The sequence below is a fragment of the Carassius gibelio genome, chromosome B16, assembly GCF_023724105.1.
Source record: "Carassius gibelio isolate Cgi1373 ecotype wild population from Czech Republic chromosome B16, carGib1.2-hapl.c, whole genome shotgun sequence".
Taxonomy (NCBI): domain Eukaryota; kingdom Metazoa; phylum Chordata; class Actinopteri; order Cypriniformes; family Cyprinidae; genus Carassius; species Carassius gibelio.
Window position 1 is genome coordinate 12,197,554 of NC_068411.1, and position 18,470 is coordinate 12,216,023.

At 34.7% G+C, this 18,470-nt stretch overlaps 3 protein-coding genes across 5 annotated transcripts; 2 read left to right on the plus strand and 1 right to left on the minus strand.

Moving 5' to 3' along the window:
* Positions 1-627: 627 nt before the first annotated feature.
* Positions 628-17,441, minus strand: si:dkey-87o1.2 (uncharacterized protein LOC796684 homolog). 3 transcript variants are annotated; one of them, XM_052578865.1, is made up of 6 exons: positions 17,311-17,423; positions 10,477-10,509; positions 3,985-4,282; positions 2,498-2,552; positions 2,277-2,394; positions 628-1,533 (listed from the first exon to the last, which is right to left on the minus strand). In XM_052578865.1, exons 3-6 carry the CDS (start codon positions 4,279-4,281, stop codon positions 1,509-1,511), a joined length of 495 nt encoding a protein of 164 aa, XP_052434825.1. In that variant the 5' UTR covers position 4,282; positions 10,477-10,509; positions 17,311-17,423; the 3' UTR covers positions 628-1,508. The 3 variants fall into 3 exon arrangements, with proteins under 3 accessions (XP_052434825.1, XP_052434826.1, XP_052434824.1); XM_052578866.1 differs by lacking the exon at positions 10,477-10,509 and having other exon boundaries at positions 17,311-17,441; XM_052578864.1 differs by lacking the exons at positions 10,477-10,509; positions 17,311-17,423 and adding an exon at positions 4,951-5,232.
* Positions 7,303-9,915, plus strand: zgc:174935 (uncharacterized protein LOC796019 homolog). The gene is made up of 4 exons (XM_052578863.1): positions 7,303-7,888; positions 8,058-8,112; positions 8,553-8,667; positions 8,987-9,915. The coding sequence occupies exons 1-4, from the start codon at positions 7,592-7,594 to the stop codon at positions 9,090-9,092; spliced, it is 573 nt and encodes a 190-aa protein (XP_052434823.1). The 5' UTR covers positions 7,303-7,591; the 3' UTR covers positions 9,093-9,915.
* Positions 16,375-17,722, plus strand: LOC127975088 (prostate-associated microseminoprotein-like). Its single transcript, XM_052578867.1, has 4 exons — positions 16,375-16,426; positions 16,917-17,022; positions 17,114-17,222; positions 17,349-17,722. Exons 2-4 carry the CDS (start codon positions 16,917-16,919, stop codon positions 17,512-17,514), a joined length of 381 nt encoding a protein of 126 aa, XP_052434827.1. The 5' UTR covers positions 16,375-16,426; the 3' UTR covers positions 17,515-17,722.
* Positions 17,723-18,470: the final 748 nt, after the last annotated feature.

The window sequence follows — 18,470 nt, forward strand, 5'->3', positions numbered from 1 at the left end:
AGCGTTACGCAGGATGCTGGAGCAGGAGAGACATCTGCACGTCACAGAGCTCAACAAGATTGGCCTGGCCATTTATCAACAAAGAACATAAACCATTAAAACACATTCCAACGCTGAGCCTTCACACTCACTGCTTTATAACACGGGACTGTACAAACTGTTTCTACAGTTATTTTATCCTTAAGTTTTCAACTGCTGTGATTGCTGGAAAACTTGTATTAAGCTCTTTTTTGTTTCTTATTTATAATTTTTTTTATTATTATTATAAGATTGAATACAATAGTGCTATTTTTGTAGAAAGTATGATCCATTTTTTTCAGGATTCTTTGATCTATATAAAATGCAAATATTTATTTAAAATAAAAATCATTTGTAAATGTCACTTTTGATCAATTTAATGCAAACGTAATGAATATTTAAAAGAAAAAAAAAGACTTACTAACCCCAAACTTTTGAATGCATAATCCTGTCATTATAAAACTCATCATATAATTTATTCTCATATATTAATCATTAATTTTACTCACTGCAATATCATAGAAAAGACTTAATAAAATGCTAAATCCTGAGCAAACACTAATAACAATTATTAAAAAGACAAATGAAAACCAATTGCCCCAAATCACGTTTGTTTACATATTTCTTTATTTGTATTATTATTATTTTTTCAAGGAATTAATTTCTGATACATTTGAAAAACTGTATGGCCATGTAGATGTTTCTGGTTTTAAGAATCAGGAATTACTGGTTTCTGTTGTGGCTGTTGCAAAGTCTTTTGTTTTTTTTAAAAAGGAAGGGTAAACACTGTTCACATTAGAACAAGTTTTTGTGTCCCGTTCTAACAATACACAGTTAAATTAGCAACTATAAAGAAAGATAATAAAGTTTGTACTGTAAACATGCACAGGCTCCCAACAGAAACCTAACTGCATTAAGCATCTTCTTCAGTTGTAAAATTAAAGAGTAAATTTTAAAAACCTTAAAGAGTGACTCAAAGGACTTTCAATAGAGACTGACTGGAAATGCCATGAATGTGGATAAACAGGTTAGCAAAAATGAAGAATGTGACAATTTTGCACCTAGACAAATACACAGTCTATCTCACAAAACAAGTAACTGATAAAAAAATGAAATCAAATCTGACAAATACATGACAAAGCCTAATGGCTGTTCAAACTACTAAAAAAATAAAACTTCATTCATTATCTAGTCTACCTTCTTTCTTTTTTTTTTTTTTTTAATAACCAGAACAGACACACCCCATCCTCCAACCCTCACAGATCCAGTCTGGCCAATATTGTGCAGAACAGAACACTACACACCTAACCCTCCAAAGAATCTGTAGTTTAAGACATAGATAATTGCTCAAGTGCTATGATGCAATAAAAACAAAAAAACACCACTCAAGGTTGAGTTAACAAAGTCAAAAGAGCAGTGTGAAGAAAAAAGCTATGCACAGTTCCATTCCCATTTTTCCTGAGCACTCCAAGTTCATTCACAAAGCTCCTTCAAATTGTACCTGCACACAACTTCCTGTAAACAGACAAGAAAAAAGACTTTCAGATTTGTGGCCTTTGACATTAAAAACAGCATAACTATAGACCCTTTTCCCATTTCTGGGGTTCTACTTCTAAAGTGGTGAACGGAAACAAAGCAAAAATGCTAACGTGTATGAAACTTTCCACAGGAGAAAAAACATATATTGAGAGCTTGATTACTGTTGTCAGAAGAGTGAAAGAAAAGGATTTGTCACCACAACCTCAGAAATTGTTTTAAAGTGTATTTACAGCAAAGTTAAGGTTGCTCTGTGCTTGCACTGAATGCTTAAATGCCAGACTAAATTATGCCTGCTCAGACCCAATTCATCCCCTGGTATCAAATTATACAGTTATGCAGTAATTGCAGTGAATATGCATTAATGCTTCTTTTAAGCAGCATTACACGTTGTATAAATACACCTAAAAACCACTTCTCTGCCACCTTTCAGTGTAAATTTGGCATTAGAAACACTCATGCCCAATTTACACAGCAAAGGTGGTACATTATAAATGCATTTACAATAGTATTACAGAGTGAACTGGGTCTGAGATGAGACATTTTAGGCTGCATTAAATTTTTACATTGACTTTTGAGCAGGCACAGAGCAGCCCTAGTTTTCTAAAATTGTAGGTAATTAGAGGCTAATTATATGTAAAAGTATATTGTTATAAATTGACATTACTGTTAAAAAATTTGGTCAATTAGGGTTCATTTAGGTTACCATCAACCACTCTTACTTTGGCTCTTCCAGTGTCTGATCCACATATTTGCAGATCTTTAAATCTCGCTGTAGAATTTGCTGTTTCAGACCCTCAATCTCCTCCACAGCTTTCTTCTCCTCAGCTTCTTGGTTTTCTTCAGAACAATATGCGAGAAGAAAATGACAAGGCCATGAGCACTAATATCCACACATCTTCATTCCAGTCAAACCCTAGAAGCAAGACGAACTCATATTTACCCTTTAGTTTCTGGAGTAAGTCTTTCACTTCGATGCTCTGCTTCTCTAATTTACCCTGAGAGAGGAAGAGACAGAAGAAGACTGTGTGAGAGCAGGCGCATGATTAAGGGTTATAGAGCATGGACAGAAGAAACTGGAACACAGTGCTCAGTTTAACAGAGAGCACAGTAATGGACCTGTCACAACACTTGATTTGCATAAAAGCAGGCAAATATCCACCAAAGGAATGTAATACAAAACATACAAGTCATCTCAGATGGCATGTTTCAACATGTTTCATCATGAGAATCAGAGATATTATTACAATTCATAATAATGTTTTTCTATTTTAATAGAATTAAAAATGCCATTAATTCCTGTGATTTTAGCAGCTATTTCTCCAGTCTTCAGTGTCTTATTACTATCAGTGTTGAAAACAGCTGTCCTGACCCAAAACTTTAAAACGCTGATGCATGCGAGGGATCAAATTAACATACTGTAATACTAATATTTCATTTTTTTTTAAATACTTCCTGGTCTTCTGTCTTTTGGTTCTTATGGAAACATGCATAACTGGATATACAATGTTTTGTCTCCTTCCGGTACAGAAAGAGCAATGGAATGTGTTAATGCGTTTATATCTCAGTTTATACCGCTATATGATCATATAGAGTGCAAATATGAACATTCTTTGCCATAAAGTAAATCTTGGGGGTAAAGTTGTGTTCCTAAAACACTGTTTAATGGTTATGCTTTTGGGTGAATGAATAATTGAAGCATGTAACATTTATATGAATCAAATTTTTCCATCATTTTGCATTCAGTAGTTCATTTTTAATAGTATTGTATTTTGTCAAAATAAATATGTAAAAGTACAAATGCTACATGCAATATATAATTTAATATTATGTGCAAGCCACAAGTACAGTACTTCTCAGTGTTTTTTTTTTTTGGGGGGGGGGGGGGGTAATTAAGCAAAGATGCAACAAATGAGAGCAGAGACACTGATAATGTTGCAAATTATTTCTAGTTTTCAACATTGAAAATAATAAGATATGTTTCTTAAGTATACCAACACTGAATACTGGCTTTGCCATGCTGAAAATTATTACATTCTAAAATATATATAAAAATTTGAAAAACTAAGCTATTTTTAAATTGCAATAATTTTTCACAATATTACAGATTTTACTGTATTCTTGATCAAATATGTGCAGCATTGATAAGCATAAGAAACCCATAAAAAATCTGTTCAACTCCAAACTTATTGTGTAAAAATGTATATTAAAATGAAATGGAATATAGCATGATGTAATGTGAAATATAGAATGTCACGCTGCAGGACAACATCAACAAAAGTATTTTGTGTCACCTACTCTCATATCAGAGACAAAAGAGATGTATGTGAAGGGATCGATCTCAAATTACTGAAATAAAATGCATCAACTCTTGATTTAAATCAATGGAAAGAGAATCACTGTACAGTTCTTTGAGATTATTTACACTACCTTCTCAGCATTGCAGGTGCCTAGTTCCTTTTCAGAATTGGCATTGGCTGTCTTAATGTCGTCCTTCTCTTTTTTAAGCTTATCCCTCTGTGTGATCAGAGGATTAAGATTTTTATTCAATTCTTCCACTTTCGTCTTGGCTGCCATGATCCCATCCTCCTTCAGCTTCATCTGTCGATCAGAAACTGCAATGCGTGTTTGGAGGTCACGAATGTGGAGCTCCTGCTGTACGGCCTGGTAGATTATAACAAGCAGCGCACATAAGGCCAGAAAAACGATTGCTGATATGGCTCTCATCCTGAGGGAAGAAGAAAAGGGTAGAGCAGATGAAAGGAGTTCCTCCGGGGAAAGTTGATTTTGTTTTCTTTCTCTTTCTCTGGCGTGCTACTTGGTTCTCATAGCAGCAGCGTCTATACTGTTGACTGAATCCAACTTGACTCCCTGTCCTGTCTTCCTGAAAACCTATTGCTTTAAAACAGCGACAGGTAAGCCTGCTTTACCTGTCTGGAGTTAAACAAACTAATGTGTGTGTGTGTGTGTGTGTGTGCGTGTGTGTGAGAGAGAGAGAGAGAGAGAGAGAGAGAGTGGATCTTCCACTTCCTTGATACTGTTGCTGTGATCTCTGACCAACTTTTCCACTCTCTCCTCCCTCCTTTGTTTTGTCAAAGCAGCTAAAACAATATAGCAGAATACATACAAAAAAAAAAAAAAAAAATTCTCTGGTGTTTCTTCCAATTAAAGAATGTAACAAGTAGTCCTTCTTTATCTCTTACGCAGACTTTAGGTTTAAAGGTGTGGCATATTAAAACTCATCAAAATTGGTCAATCATTAGCCTACAATGTGGTTAAACAGGATGGACCGGGATATTCTTATTTGCATGAACTAAAGAACATGCCTTTAAAGTGTATGTCGTCTGGGCATCAAAACCCCTTGTTCCCCCCCAACCACGTTTAACAGGTGCTCACCTGCTGCGTTGAGGTTTCATTGGCCCACTTTACTGTGAAGGCTTGGCTCGACAGTTGTCAAAATGAATTTCTTTCCATCATTGTTCTTGGATTTCAATTCAAGTGTCAAGTTTCAAGCGTGCACGACTAAATTGAATTTTTTCCATGTCTGACAATATAGCGACGTGATGATATACCGGTTCATTGAACTTATAAAAAATAAAACTTATAGATGTTTGATGAGAACCTCAGCTCGATGGCACTTACAACAAACACCAGTTTTATGTGTCAAGAAAAGTGATAAAAAGTAAAAGCTTAAAAACCCCTTTAACTATAACCAGTGGCGGTTCTACATTGAAATACACCCTGGGCGAGACCCCTTTCGAGCGCCCCCCTCGCTCATCCTTACCAGTGGCAGAGGATGCTCCAAAATATTTTAGAAGTGCCCCTGAAATTGCAATTTAACTGCATTTGAAATCAAAAGACCATAGGATAATGTTTTATAAAGCTAAAACAGCCTAGGGTCAAATTGACTCAAAACATAATAGAAGGGTTACATAAACATGCTCTCACACACTAAATGTCTGTCATTACACGCTATATCCTCCTAGACCCGGAAAATAAAAACATTTATTTATTTCATTTTTTTCCCCATGTCATCACATTTTTTAGAGCATAGAAACAAATAGTAAAAAAAATACATTGAAAAATTATATTTTATTCACGTTATGCTATGGTCACTGGGACTCAGTTGTTTAAAAAAATAAAATGACTTTAAATTATATGTATAGGCAAAAACAAAAACTTTTTGGGTTTCAGGATATTTTTCAACCAAAATTAGTATATCAATCTAACTTTCATGGAGGTGCCATTAGGTTACTGCCTCAAATTATACGCATGACACACTTTTAGTTATGACTTGTAAAACTATACTTAGGAAACAATACTTAGCATACTGTGTAGCAAATAATAAACTGCCGTTGGTTATTTACAGGGCCTAATGTTAAACCAACTGATGGAAATGATAACTGAACTTTTAACAATTTTATTGCAAAGCACAATATTATAAATGAGATCTCGCGATTGAGTTGAAACCAAATTATTGTTGTATAAGCATAGCAAGCATCATAGCAAAAAGGTTAACAAAGAGTTATACCCACCAGCAATTAACATTAGCCCTTCATTCATGAAATGGATACTGTAATCATACAGAGACAATAGTTGCATACCTTTATCTTTTGCTCGTTTCTCCTCTTCTTCTTTTCTTTTTTTTCGAAATTGGGCACCTGGCTTTGACCTTTTCTTCTCCACCTCTGTTTATTTGGCACTCGACAATCAACAGATTTCCCATCCCCCAACTGTCACTCAGGACCAGAAGTCAAGACTAAACCAATTCACCTTGATGACCGCATAATCGTCTTGTATTACCTAGTTTCATTTGCAGGAGCTATAGGCCTGTATTATAACATTATGAATGAAATGTGGGTTATTTGGAAGAAAGTCGAGGTGTGTGACTGACTTTAGCCTATTATTAATTATATTACTAGTGTGGATCCCCCGTCCCCGTCCACCCCCGCCCTGTCCGTTCCATTTGAGAGAGACCCAGAGGTGAAATGTCGCACGCGCCTCTCCCCCCACTCACTTACACTTCTCTCACAACACAAAGCTACAGTGGATATTTTCAGCAAGCAGGGGCGCCGGCAGCTGCAGGGAGCGCCAATTTGCCAATTCCACACACAGTGAAATGATATAAATGACGAAAAACCGCTTCGCGACACAGAGGATTTTTTGTTTATCTGCTCGTGCTGCCGCCCCCAATGTGTCACGAAAAAATGACGCCCCGGGCGGCTGCCCGGTTCGCCCGTGGCTAAAACCGCTACTGACTATAACCTATAGCCTAAGCAAAATACGAGTTTTAAACCTGGCTTTAGCAAATGTTCAAATTTCTGTTTTGGAAGTGTATGCAAATTAGTTTATATTTAAATCAAGTCTTCAACACCTGTATTGTTAACCTTTGCAACTACGAGATGTAAAAGATATGTAGGCCTAAAGGTTGTAAATGACGTGGCCTAATTATTTATGCGCTGATATCTGGGCGACGTGACATTACAACAGCATTAATACAAGAATAATCGAGAAGAACGTAATAAACAATAAAGTGGCTGCATATATAAGGGTTCTTTAGTGGGGTAAGGATGCAAAATAATCGCTGGATAATTTTAACCAGTTCTTTGAAAACAACGGTTCGAAAGAGCCGATTCTGAGAAATGAGTCGGACGTGCGTCGTGATAGGTTGACGTCACTGCAGGTGAACGCCAATGAGTTCGCTGGATGGGCGTGGCTTTCTTTAAGTGGGTTGTGTTACCTGTAGCGACGTCTCCACTCCCTTCAAACAGCGCTCAGGTGAGCAGGGATCTACCGATCGTTCAAAACATCAAAACCAGGAAGGAAGCTAACTGAGGATCACTTTATTAACCTACTTCCCAGTTGCATTTAGCAATTAACGTGGACTTGAGTGACAAAATAGTTTAAGATCTGTGTTCAGAATATAATGCTCCTGTCTTGTGGGAGGGGCTAGTGACGGGTAACTCTGATTATCATTACACCTGCAAGCGAAAGACAGGTTGTGAGTCCAGTCCAGCTTCTTCTAGAGTCCTCCATCATGAAGTTCCCTGCACTGCTGTTGGGTTTCCTCCTGGTGTGTAGTTTGGGGATCGCTGGCTACATCCACACCACACGAAAGCAGGAGACCCACCTGAGCAAGCAGGCTTCATTTCTAGATATTAAGTTCAGAGTGACCAGAGATGTTCTGGGAGAATACCAAGATCAGCTGATCCAGATGAAAACACTGATAGAAAAAACGAAAAAAGAGGTGGACAGTCTAACCAAAGACCTGTCCATAGCCAAGACCTTCGCAGAGAAGAAAAAAGGTGACATTGCTACATGTAAAGGAGACAAGGTGAGCTCTAGAATGCGTTTTATGTTTTAAGTGCTCTCAAGTATTAATATACGTCTTAATTTCTTCATTGTATTACCATTGTACTCAATGGTCCAGCTATTGTGATTGACAGTATACCTTCAAATCCATGTAGGCCTATATGACACGTGATTTATTTATTCTTCTTCAGAAACGACTAACAGATGAAACTGCTGCTGTAGAGTCAGAAAAGAAACAAATCCAGGGTGAGTTGCCATCTCTTTATTTCCACTTTTCACAAGAAAACAGTTTGGACATTTTCAAAGCCCATTTTGGCAAATAATAATATGGAAGTAGAAACAGTTCCTGATTGTATCTCTTTTAGCTAGATTTGTCAGTTATAGTAAGCTAAAGCCCATGAAAATATACTGCCCCCTAGCGGCAATAAATGCAAAGCCAGTCAGTCATGCCTGGATAAATCTAGCTAATGATGCATGGTGTAAGTCATTGTTAAGTACTCGAATTGAATCTAAATGTGCTGACAATAGCTTACATAATTGCTCTTATTACACTCATGTTTGCTGTCATTGTTTGCTTTAACCCTTTTACCTAATTAACACAAGTTATATTTCTATTTCTAACATTTCTATTGTTTGTGTGTGTGTGTGTGTGTTTATAAATGTATTATATCTCTTTCTGTTCACAGCTGAGTTTGTGAAGGAGAAGTCACATTGGGGAACAGAGGCCCAATCTCTAAAAAACCAAATGGAGCAGCTGAGCACCCTTTGCAAGTACATCGACAAGACGTCTGATGAGGGAAAGTGAGTACATTATTATAATAAAACTATTTTCTATAGATCTCCAAGCTCATGAAGCTGTCAGATAAAGCTAGCTGTGTTTAAATGGGTGCCGAATCTGTTGCTTGGTCTTTGACGGTGGTTCTGTGTGTAAGGCTGAAGGGTCATGGGTTAAAGCCCTGTACATGTTATATAGCCTGAAGCTTTCAAATGAGGATTTGGGATCATTTATGCATTTAAACTTGTAAAATTAAAAAAAATATATATATTTATTTAAATAGGAATAAAGTGTATTTCTGCTAATCATTAACATTGCTTACCAATACTTCTTTCCTTATCCAAGGAAACTGTGTAAAATAACCGACGAGGCAAAGCCAAAGGAAATACAAGAGGTAAAACCCAAGGCTGAGGAACCAAAAGCCGAACAGCCAAAAGTAAATGTGGAGTGAAGAAAAAGTGGATGAGTATGCGTGTGTGTTAGGGGAGTGGAGCACAATAGCACGCCAGCGTCCGCTGGAGAATTGAACAGGACGGTGAACTAACTTGAACGTCTTGCTTGGGTTGATCTGCAGCATTCCAAAGGCATCCCTGAAATGACACACACTTTGGGTTCAAAGTTTGACTGACATCACGCCTGGTCTGGCATATTCCTCCTGTGTTTTCTGACAAATATTTCTATGTTCATGAGGAATATGGGATGATGCATGTGCATTTTCTCTATATCAATTGAATTTTGATGTCCACTTCACCCAAAAATGAATTTCTTTTATTTATTTTTATTTTTTAAACGCTGCCTGTGTCTCAATGTGCATACTATCCATCTTAAATTCTATGTGATATCAGTAATTCTCAATACTAGTTAGGGCAGATAGGATGGATAGTATGCACATTCAGTTTCCTTTCCTTTTTTCTTTTAGAAAAAGAGTGTTAGGTTTAATTTTCTTTCTGGTTGTTTGATTTTTTTTCAAACCAAAAATGTAGTTTAGCTTGTCATTCCGACCCTCCCTCAGGCTCATTCATACGTCCCGCTTGTATCGACCAATGGGAAACTCTGACCCTCTCACTGTCACACCTAATCATCCTCACTCTGTTCCCCCGGTTACTATTGTTCTGCAGAGTTTAATCTGAGCCTTCAGTGACGCAGAAAACCAGTGACGAAGTTGTGAGAGTGGTTTACTCTTGCTCTTCTTTGTTGTAAGTTATGGTTTTATGCTGACACATTGTAATGTCTAATGTGAAAAGATAAATAAATAAAGTCAGAGTATGATTGGACATTTCTTTTAAGTATTCTTCCAGTAAATGGACGTTTACCACTTTGCAATGTAAAGCTCTTTAAAATACTTGTCTAGTCAATGTAGTCTGCTTTTAATCTTACTTGAACATAGTGGCTTCACACTTCACACACTTGTTATGCTGTTTAACCAGTTTGATTGTTGTGTAAGTAAAGGTTGGGTATAATGTGGTTTGAGATGAAACCCAACAGCAGATTTAATATACTGTACTGCTCCACCTTCTGACAAACCTTTGACAGTGTTTCTACTATTAACGGGACATTTTCATTTGGGTTTTAAATTAATATTTTGGGTTCACTAGAAGTTAGGTTTAATCAAGAGCACATGGCATGATTAAATGTTCTTTTTAATAAAACAGTAAGTTTTCAATATTAAACGTTTTTTTATATAAAGTAATATTAAGCTTATAATTTTATGAAACCACTGGTTTAGGCTTATCTGTTAATTTGATCTGGAAAGTTGTTTAAATTAATAGTTCACCAAGTTTTACTTAGATTTTTCTTAACATTTCATTTGAATTCAACCAAAAATAAAGACTCACCCTCGTGTCACTCCAAACCTGTATGACTTTCTACTGTGGAACACAAAATAAGATATTTAGAGAAATATATATATTTTTGTTCAATGTAACCAAAACTGTTTTGTACCAAAAAGTTTTTTTTTTTTTTTTTTTTTTTTTTTTTTTTTCCTAAACGTACACCGAATAGGAGAGCCATTTTCCACTTTGAAATCATAATGTATATGTTTTGTGGCTATACTACTGAAACATTGAGTATTTATAACATGTACAAATTATCTTTTTGTAATCCAGATTTTTTTTTTTTTTTAAACGAAAGGAAGAAAAAAGAGAGACAAGTGGAAATTAAGTGCATATGGAATATTCTATTTATGCTGCTGGTTTTATGAACATCTTAATTTAAATTGATTGTTTTTGAAATGGTAAGGTTAACGAGTATTTTTCAGTTTTTCTACATTAATCATGCTTTGTCAAACGGACCATATGTGAACTTAACTGGCTCATACACTGTGTGCATCCCTCCCCTCCCTTCTCTTTTCTCTTTCTGTTAACCCTCGGGCTCACAATTAGGGGAAACAATTAGTGTCTCTCTTCCGCCCCGTCTCACTCAGAAGGTCACCGTGTACAGCGGGGCTCAAAACTGACGATAACATCTGCTTCACTTCTGATTTTGGGCTCGTCTTATGTAACATTTAACGCACTTAATGTGAAATGTAAGCAATATAGAAAACAATGGTTTCAGTGCTGCTACAGGAAAATTATGTTTCCAGACAGCAGTCCAAAAATAATAAACAAAGTAGAATAGATGGTAATAATTGTTTTTTATTTCAAAGGAAAGATTACTTTTTAGAAATGATTAAATATGGCATGACAAAAAATATGAGATTTATTTTTAGACATTTTAAATAAATAGTTGGTAAAATGTTACTGTTATATATTTCTGTATAGTGCACATATTGCAATTGTTCTATAAAAATGAATAAAATAATAAGATATAATACTATTCCATGGACAGTATCAGCAAAGGAGGAAAAACTGTTTTTAATTTATAAATGCAATTTTATAAATTTCTGCTGGGCAGTAAGCAGGCTATACATCCAGACGGATTTCAAACCTGTAATTCTTCAATAGGAAACTCCCCCCCCCACCCTTGGAAGTGTAACACTTTTGAAACAGTTATTTTATGTTTATGACAATTTAGTAATATTAGTTTGATTTTGATTTGTAATTTCAGTCATTAAGCAATTAACGATACATTTTCCAGTTATGAATTACACAAGCAGAGGCCTTTTTCATTCAAAATGAAAATTATCCTTTGAATGAAGCTTAATTTTTGCTTCATTTCCAAGAAATTGCATGTAAAATGTGTAGATAAATATTAAGCATGCATCCAGTTTTTCAAATCAAAATACAAAAATATAATACAATCTCAGGTGTCTAACGAATGCTCAAATTCACAGTGAAATGTAACATGAAATCCAAAATACAATTTTTCCATTGCATTTCTTAGGAAATGATACAAATTAATGTTCAAGTGAAAGGACGTTTAGGTTCAGGTCAGCAAAAACAGCTTGGGTGAATTTCGCCTTCATATACATTTTGGGAGAATTTAATTTTGGTAAGTCGAACACAAAAAGACTAGAAACTAAATGACTTCCATCTTGTTTTAGAGTTGTGCACAGTCCTGTAAACCTCTTCAGAGAAGCAAAAGGACAAACAGGGTTTTGTGTTAACCCCTACAGTATTTCTCACCTTAGATAAAAAAATTAAAAAAATAAAAATCTCATCCCATCCAGTTATAAAGAAGTTTTTAACCATTTACTCTCATGCCTTAAAGCGTGCAACTCTTTCAACATCATAAGCAAGATTTCACTAAATTGTATGTATATATAATATTGGTCAAATGTTCCTCATTTTATTGAGGATGATAATGCCAGACAATGGGTTAAAAGGCATTTGGAATATTATTTGAATTCATGTAAAAGGCTTTTGTTTTGCAACAATGTTCTGCATGTCTGCTTTTATTTCAGATTGGCTTTTAAGTTCAATATTTGCATTTAAAGTGCAGTTTCATATGATTTTGAGAAATATAAAATCTCATCCCATACACTGTTCAAAGATTTAATGTTTTGTATCTTCTATGCTCACACAGGTTGCATGTGTTTGATCAAAAATACAGTATGAACAGTGATATTCTTACAATTTTAAAATAAATGTTCCATGAAGATATTTTGTAAATGTCCTACTGTAATTATATCAAAACGTAATTTTTGATTAGTAATATGCATTGCTAAGAATTCATTTGGACAGCTTTAAAGGCAATTTTCTCAGGTTTTTTCTTTGCACTCTCAGATTCCAGATTTTCAAATAGTTGTATTTTGACCAAATATTGTTCGATCCTAATAAACAATAGCCTACATCAAAAACTTATTTATTCAGCTTTAAAAATCGACACTTAAGACTGGTTTTGGGATCCAGTGTCTCATATTTCTTATTATTATCGATGCTGAAAACATTTATGCTGCTTAATATTTTTGTGGAAACTGTGATACATTGATTCAGGACTCAAAAGAACAATTTCTTTTCTTTTTTCTTTGTGAAAGGTAAGCTTATACTGCCACCTTTGCTCAGTTTAATGTGTCCTTGATTAATACAAAGACTTCTTCAAACAGTATATTATTCCCATTTCTAATCTTCAACTTTAAATATGAAGCAAACAAGCACTATTGAGTAACACAACTGACTTAATTGTGGTCTTCAACATTATCTAAAACCAAACAGGTGATGCTTTTCCCCAGTCACTCTGGTATCACTATTAAACATTTTTTGTGGGTTAACAACTTTTATTTGCAGTCTCAGAAATATACTAGGGAGGTAGTTTGTTTGCGGATTCAATACACTCTTGTCTGACTGTTGCCCTCTGTGTGAGTGTATGTGTGAAATCACATCTATTGATCAGCCTAATGCAGGAGGAAGAGCCGGCGGCAAGGTGATCAATGCGCTCTTAATTAACCCCTGTGAGAGAGCATGTGTCTGTCTGTACGCCGGGGTCTAGAAAGGGTGCTAAACTTTGCTCAGGGGTGTATAAATACACCCATCCCAACTGAAACTTGTGACATTCATGCACTTTCTTGCTGCGGTGCATGACATGCTAACATGCAAATTATAACAGAAGACACTTTCAAGCAAAACTGACTTAAAGACATCGAGGATGTGAATGATTTCAGCCTGGAGTCTCAAAACTGTGAGTACTTTTGTGTGAGTCTGTGTGTGCCAATGCATATGAAAATGTTCATGTTCGTTACATAAACAAACAGAATGATTTCATGTCTGTTTAGCTTACTCTTTAGAACCTATTCCTTTATCTTATGTGTTTGTTGGCCAGGTAAAGAATCTTAATATTACTGAATTTAACATACTTAATAACAGAAATGTAAAAAGTCCGAGGTTTAGGGGTATAGGGTGAAAGCATAATTAGCTTTGTGCCATTTCGCACTTCATTCCTTTTATTTTGTCTCATGATTTTTCTAACTTCATGTCCGTTTCAGACGCTGTACGAGATGATGCGGAGGTTCGGATACGTCAGGGACTGTGTGATATGTTTGATATTCGGTTGCTTTCCTTATATCACGTCAACTAAATATCAGACATATTCCTACAGACTCTGGCACAAATCTTCCCATTCTTGGCCTCTCTTCATTCACCATCTGGGTTCATCAAAGATTCAGTTATTTAGTACTTCCTTGATTGCTCCTTGAACAGGTTTATAGCTTTGAAGCAACATCAAAACACACAGTAAGACACACAATAACAGATTCGTTTATGTTTTTCATGTCTTAGCTTTCATTTCTTAACAAAAACTTTCTGTTTTGCTCATTTATGTTTTACAGAAAGAAATTTACAACTGTGCTAGCGTAATTGCTGCTGTATCATACAGTTAAGGTTTTCACAGTGATGCTATGCAAAAACCATTTTTAGGTTCCCAACGAACCATTACGTGAACAGTTATTTAAACAGCCCTTTTTTTAACGGTTCTAGAGTACTCTTTTCGCAACACATAACTTTTTGTAGAATGTAAAGTTTCCATGAATGTTAAAAGTTTCTTCTTGAAATCTTGCCAATAAAGAAACTTTATTTTTAAGAGTGCATTTACAGAGTAAGTTTTGTATTCTGTGTTCTTATTAATGTTTTCTAACTGAAACTAAATGGCTAGCTGCAGTGTAATAATTTACATTTACTCATCAATTAATATAGGTATGACAAAGACATTTATTTCAAGAGAAACTCACACAGAGGAAATATATGCATTTATTGTTTAATACAATAATATTACATTTTCATTAAAATACTCAGTACTATTCAACCTTTTGTAGTTCTAGTATTAAACTTGTAGTACTCAAAATGTGTGGGTGTTTAAAAAAAAGATAATTCACTCTAAATAAAATACCAGTGTTTATAGATCAAATTTTTAAATTGTCATAAAAAAGACTTTGACCTAGGAAATTGGCCAACAGAGTTTCAGTTAAATGGGCTTGGTCTAATTTAACAATACTCACACTATTGGCATCCACAGTCTAACAAGAGCATTATGGGCCATCAGATTTCACAATTTATAGTCTGACTCATATCAAGGGCGATGACTCTCTTTCAGAGCAGCTTTCTTTGGTTCTCAAATCATTTGAATCACTATCTGATTTGGTTTGTATATCTTATAACCAGTTGTGTAATTATAGTAATAAATAAGAAATCTCTCTCTGTGTGTCTGTGTGTATGTTACCCTTTAACTCATGACTCAGAAAGCAGTCAGAAAATGTACAGTCCATGCGCTCAAATTATGTCAGCTATACATTTTTATAAGGAAACTGCATATGATTTCATCCTATTTCAGTCTGAATAGTGAAAATGAATGATGGAGAAGATGAAGTACTGTAATGCCTGAAGCATTTGTTTGGTCATTGCTATTTATTTTTATTATTTTTTTGGCAACAGGCGATCGGTAAAGATTTAATCACTGAAGGTGTTTCTTCAGTTTTACTCAGCTGTCATACAGAAGTAGTTCAATCCATTTTCTTTTTGTTTAAAAAATCCTGGTTATCTGGTTATCAAAAATAAACAAAACTGTAATACACCTAATAAGTACCATTGAAAAAATATCTTGAGATGATGCATTACAGAATATTCAGATGAAACGTCATAAAATTTTTAATATATTGTAAAACATGTAACTACTAGCAAAATATTTTAACATAAGTTATTTTAAAATGTTTTTTTTTTAATTTGTACATTTTAAAAACTAAATTTTAACCCTGAATATACACATAAACGCATCTTCAATATAACCCTACAGACGTTGATGAAACGTGATATTTGTCATTGAAACAAACAAATCTCAATTTTATAATCTTATTCTAATTCACTGCTCATGTACAAAAAATGCGTATAGCTTGAAGGGCCAAAAATAGGACATCAAGGATGTATTCATGCGTTTTGCAATGTCCCCACAGTGTACACAGTTATTTATTAACACACAGATTAGTGTAATTGCATACGCGATTACATCAGTAAGACTGCATAAATATCCATATTGACACTGAGTAAATATTGTCATACCATTTTTAACAAGTTTGTTTTTTTTCACTTTTTGATTTTACTTTAATTGAAAATGCCTTTACTCTTAAACCTCCATCGCTGTGATGTCTAGTTTATCATTATCTGTGCACGAAAACACAAAAATAATATGCACTGTTTCTTGAAGCAACATAAATTAAATTAACTTCAATTAAAAGTAATAGCTTTGTGCATTAAATGCATAACATCATATTTATCTATGTGCGTTATGGTCAAGTAGGAGGGTCAGTTACGCAGAAGTACAGTATAAATATGAGAGATCATGGAGCATCATCACAATAAACTCAAGAGACTCTTAAGAAAGCACAGGAAAGATCAATATACGAGACAAGATTCACAGGGAAAGGTAAAAGCTTTACTTCCTTTAAGTCTAACATTTTGTTTTTACATACCTGAATGTGTCTTAATTTAGGGATTGGTTAGTTAGTCTGTCAGGAAAACGATATATATTGAAAAAAATATAATGAATATAAATTATCTAAAGCAATAACTACAGTGATAAACAATAATAATGTTAATACTTCAAGTTTTACTGTAATAATAATAAAGTAATACCAAAAAACAAGATTCAAAAGGTAAAAATTATATATTGTTTTCGCTGACGGTTTAATAAAATGTGATCAATTCTCTATAAAATTTGAACAAAAACATTTAGTAACCAAATAAAAAAAAAAAATGTACCATAAGTATATTTCGAGAGAGACGAAAGAATACTGTGATGCTCAAAACAGTTCAGGATTTAAACAAAGCTTTGAAACCAAGTGCTGCATGCAAACTTCACTCCAAATGATATGTAATAAAGGCTAAATAATAACTGAAGAGCTGGATTTTTACAGATGGGTTCAAATGGTCATATACTGCTGATCGCAGGCTGTCTGCTGAACACAGTTGCTCCAGCTCTCTTAGTGAACAGAGGTGGAGAGTGCACATTCAACACCAAAGGTCACCGCATTTCAAACAAAAGGCCTTACTCTATTTATGTGTGGCAATAATGTCTAAATACATAAACTGTAAGTCTTTGTGCTATTTTTAGGCGCCTGTGAATATGAAGGACAGGTCTTCGGCATTGGCGAGAGTTGGATTACTAAAGACTGTTACCAGTGTGTGTGTATGGAGCCCTTCGGCGTGGGCTGCTGCGATCAGTACGTCTGCACTTCTGAGTCTACAGGAGGTTTTTTATTGAAGCTTTCCAAGCTGTTTGCATGCGCTGGGGCAAATCTACCCACTAACCTGCATTTATTCAGTGTGTTTTCTCCCCCTGACAGCAGCTCCCTACCAGTGGACTATCCCGAGTGGTGTGAGGTCATCAGAAAGCCCGACTCCTGCACCAGTGTGGCTGTGATGAGAGCCAATCACAAACTCCCTTGTCTTTATGGGAAGTGGGGCAGGACGCGACCTGAGACATGGAAGTCTGACAATGATTTATTGTTCTAAACGAAATCTTAATAAGACGAATTTAGGTTTGCTTGCAGTTTTACTTTTTTGGGAATTGAAAAGCATCAGCCATTTTTAATTGTAGTTTGGGGAATTAATGGTTCTCTGCATAAACAGATGTTGACCCTGATGTTGAAATACGTTGATGTTGAGAACCAATATAATGTCACTAGCTTTACCTGTTTAAATAAAGCTGCTATACACAGAATTTATTTTAGGATACTTGATTCTCAACTATTTAATTTCACTTCACTGAGAAGGTTTTCTAATTAATGGGACATGCCACTGTATAAAACGGAAAATAATCACCATAATTTCTTTATGTGGTCTAAATATAGATTAAATACAGTTAGAAATGCAGTTGCTCTAAATATACAGTAACTTGGATGGACCTATAATTGCAGTTAAGCAATTACAGACAAGTTAATGTGTGATGCCATAATTGTTGATGCTTGAATTTTTTAATTTTTTAAATAATTAAACAATTGTTGATTACAGGCTAATGTTGTTATTCTTTCTTCCATGGGATTGCCATCTTTGATTTTTTTTTTACTAAATATGAGGAATGTTTAAAACCTGTATTGGTTGTGACTTTACAATATTATACAAATAAACATAAAAAGACCCATCTAAATTAAATATTGACAAAATGCATAAATGTAAAAAAAAAAAAAAAAAAAACCGAATTAAAGCTTATTTATTTATTTATTTATTTAAACAAAATATGTAAAGGTTTTAGCTTGACAAATGCAATAAGCACAAAAAAAATATATAAAATAAGTACATATGACAAAATATTGCATTTTTGGCATTTATTATAAAACAATGAAACTTTTTACTACAATGCATTTTTTTTATCATTTAAGAGATCATTTTAAAATGGACGTTGTTTCCAGAGTACCGTATTCGTCCAGTGTGTCCAGTATTCTTGTGTTAAGTCGGTGGCAGCAGCAGAA

Bases quoted from the DNA above. Each gene is read 5' to 3' on its own strand.
- si:dkey-87o1.2 (XM_052578864.1), bottom strand. From the start codon at position 4,970: ATGAAACCTCAACGCAGCAG. The intron at 4,283-4,950 runs GTGAGCACCTGT...TTCTTCCCTCAG, and splicing joins ATGAAACCTCAACGCAGCAG to GATGAGAGCCATATCAGCAA. The intron at 1,534-2,276 runs GTAAGAGTGGTT...GTCTGTTTACAG, and splicing joins CAGACACTGGAAGAGCCAAA to GAAGTTGTGTGCAGGTACAA.
- zgc:174935 (XM_052578863.1), top strand. From the start codon at position 7,592: ATGAAGTTCCCTGCACTGCTGTTGGGTTTCCTCCTGGTGTGTAGTTTG. The intron at 8,113-8,552 runs GTGAGTTGCCAT...TTCTGTTCACAG, and splicing joins AGAAAAGAAACAAATCCAGG to CTGAGTTTGTGAAGGAGAAG. The intron at 8,668-8,986 runs GTGAGTACATTA...TCCTTATCCAAG, and splicing joins AAGACGTCTGATGAGGGAAA to GAAACTGTGTAAAATAACCG.
- LOC127975088 (XM_052578867.1), top strand. From the start codon at position 16,917: ATGGGTTCAAATGGTCATATACTGCTGATCGCAGGCTGTCTGCTGAAC. The intron at 17,023-17,113 runs GTCACCGCATTT...TGCTATTTTTAG, and splicing joins GTGCACATTCAACACCAAAG to GCGCCTGTGAATATGAAGGA. The intron at 17,223-17,348 runs GTACGTCTGCAC...CCCTGACAGCAG, and splicing joins GGCGTGGGCTGCTGCGATCA to CTCCCTACCAGTGGACTATC.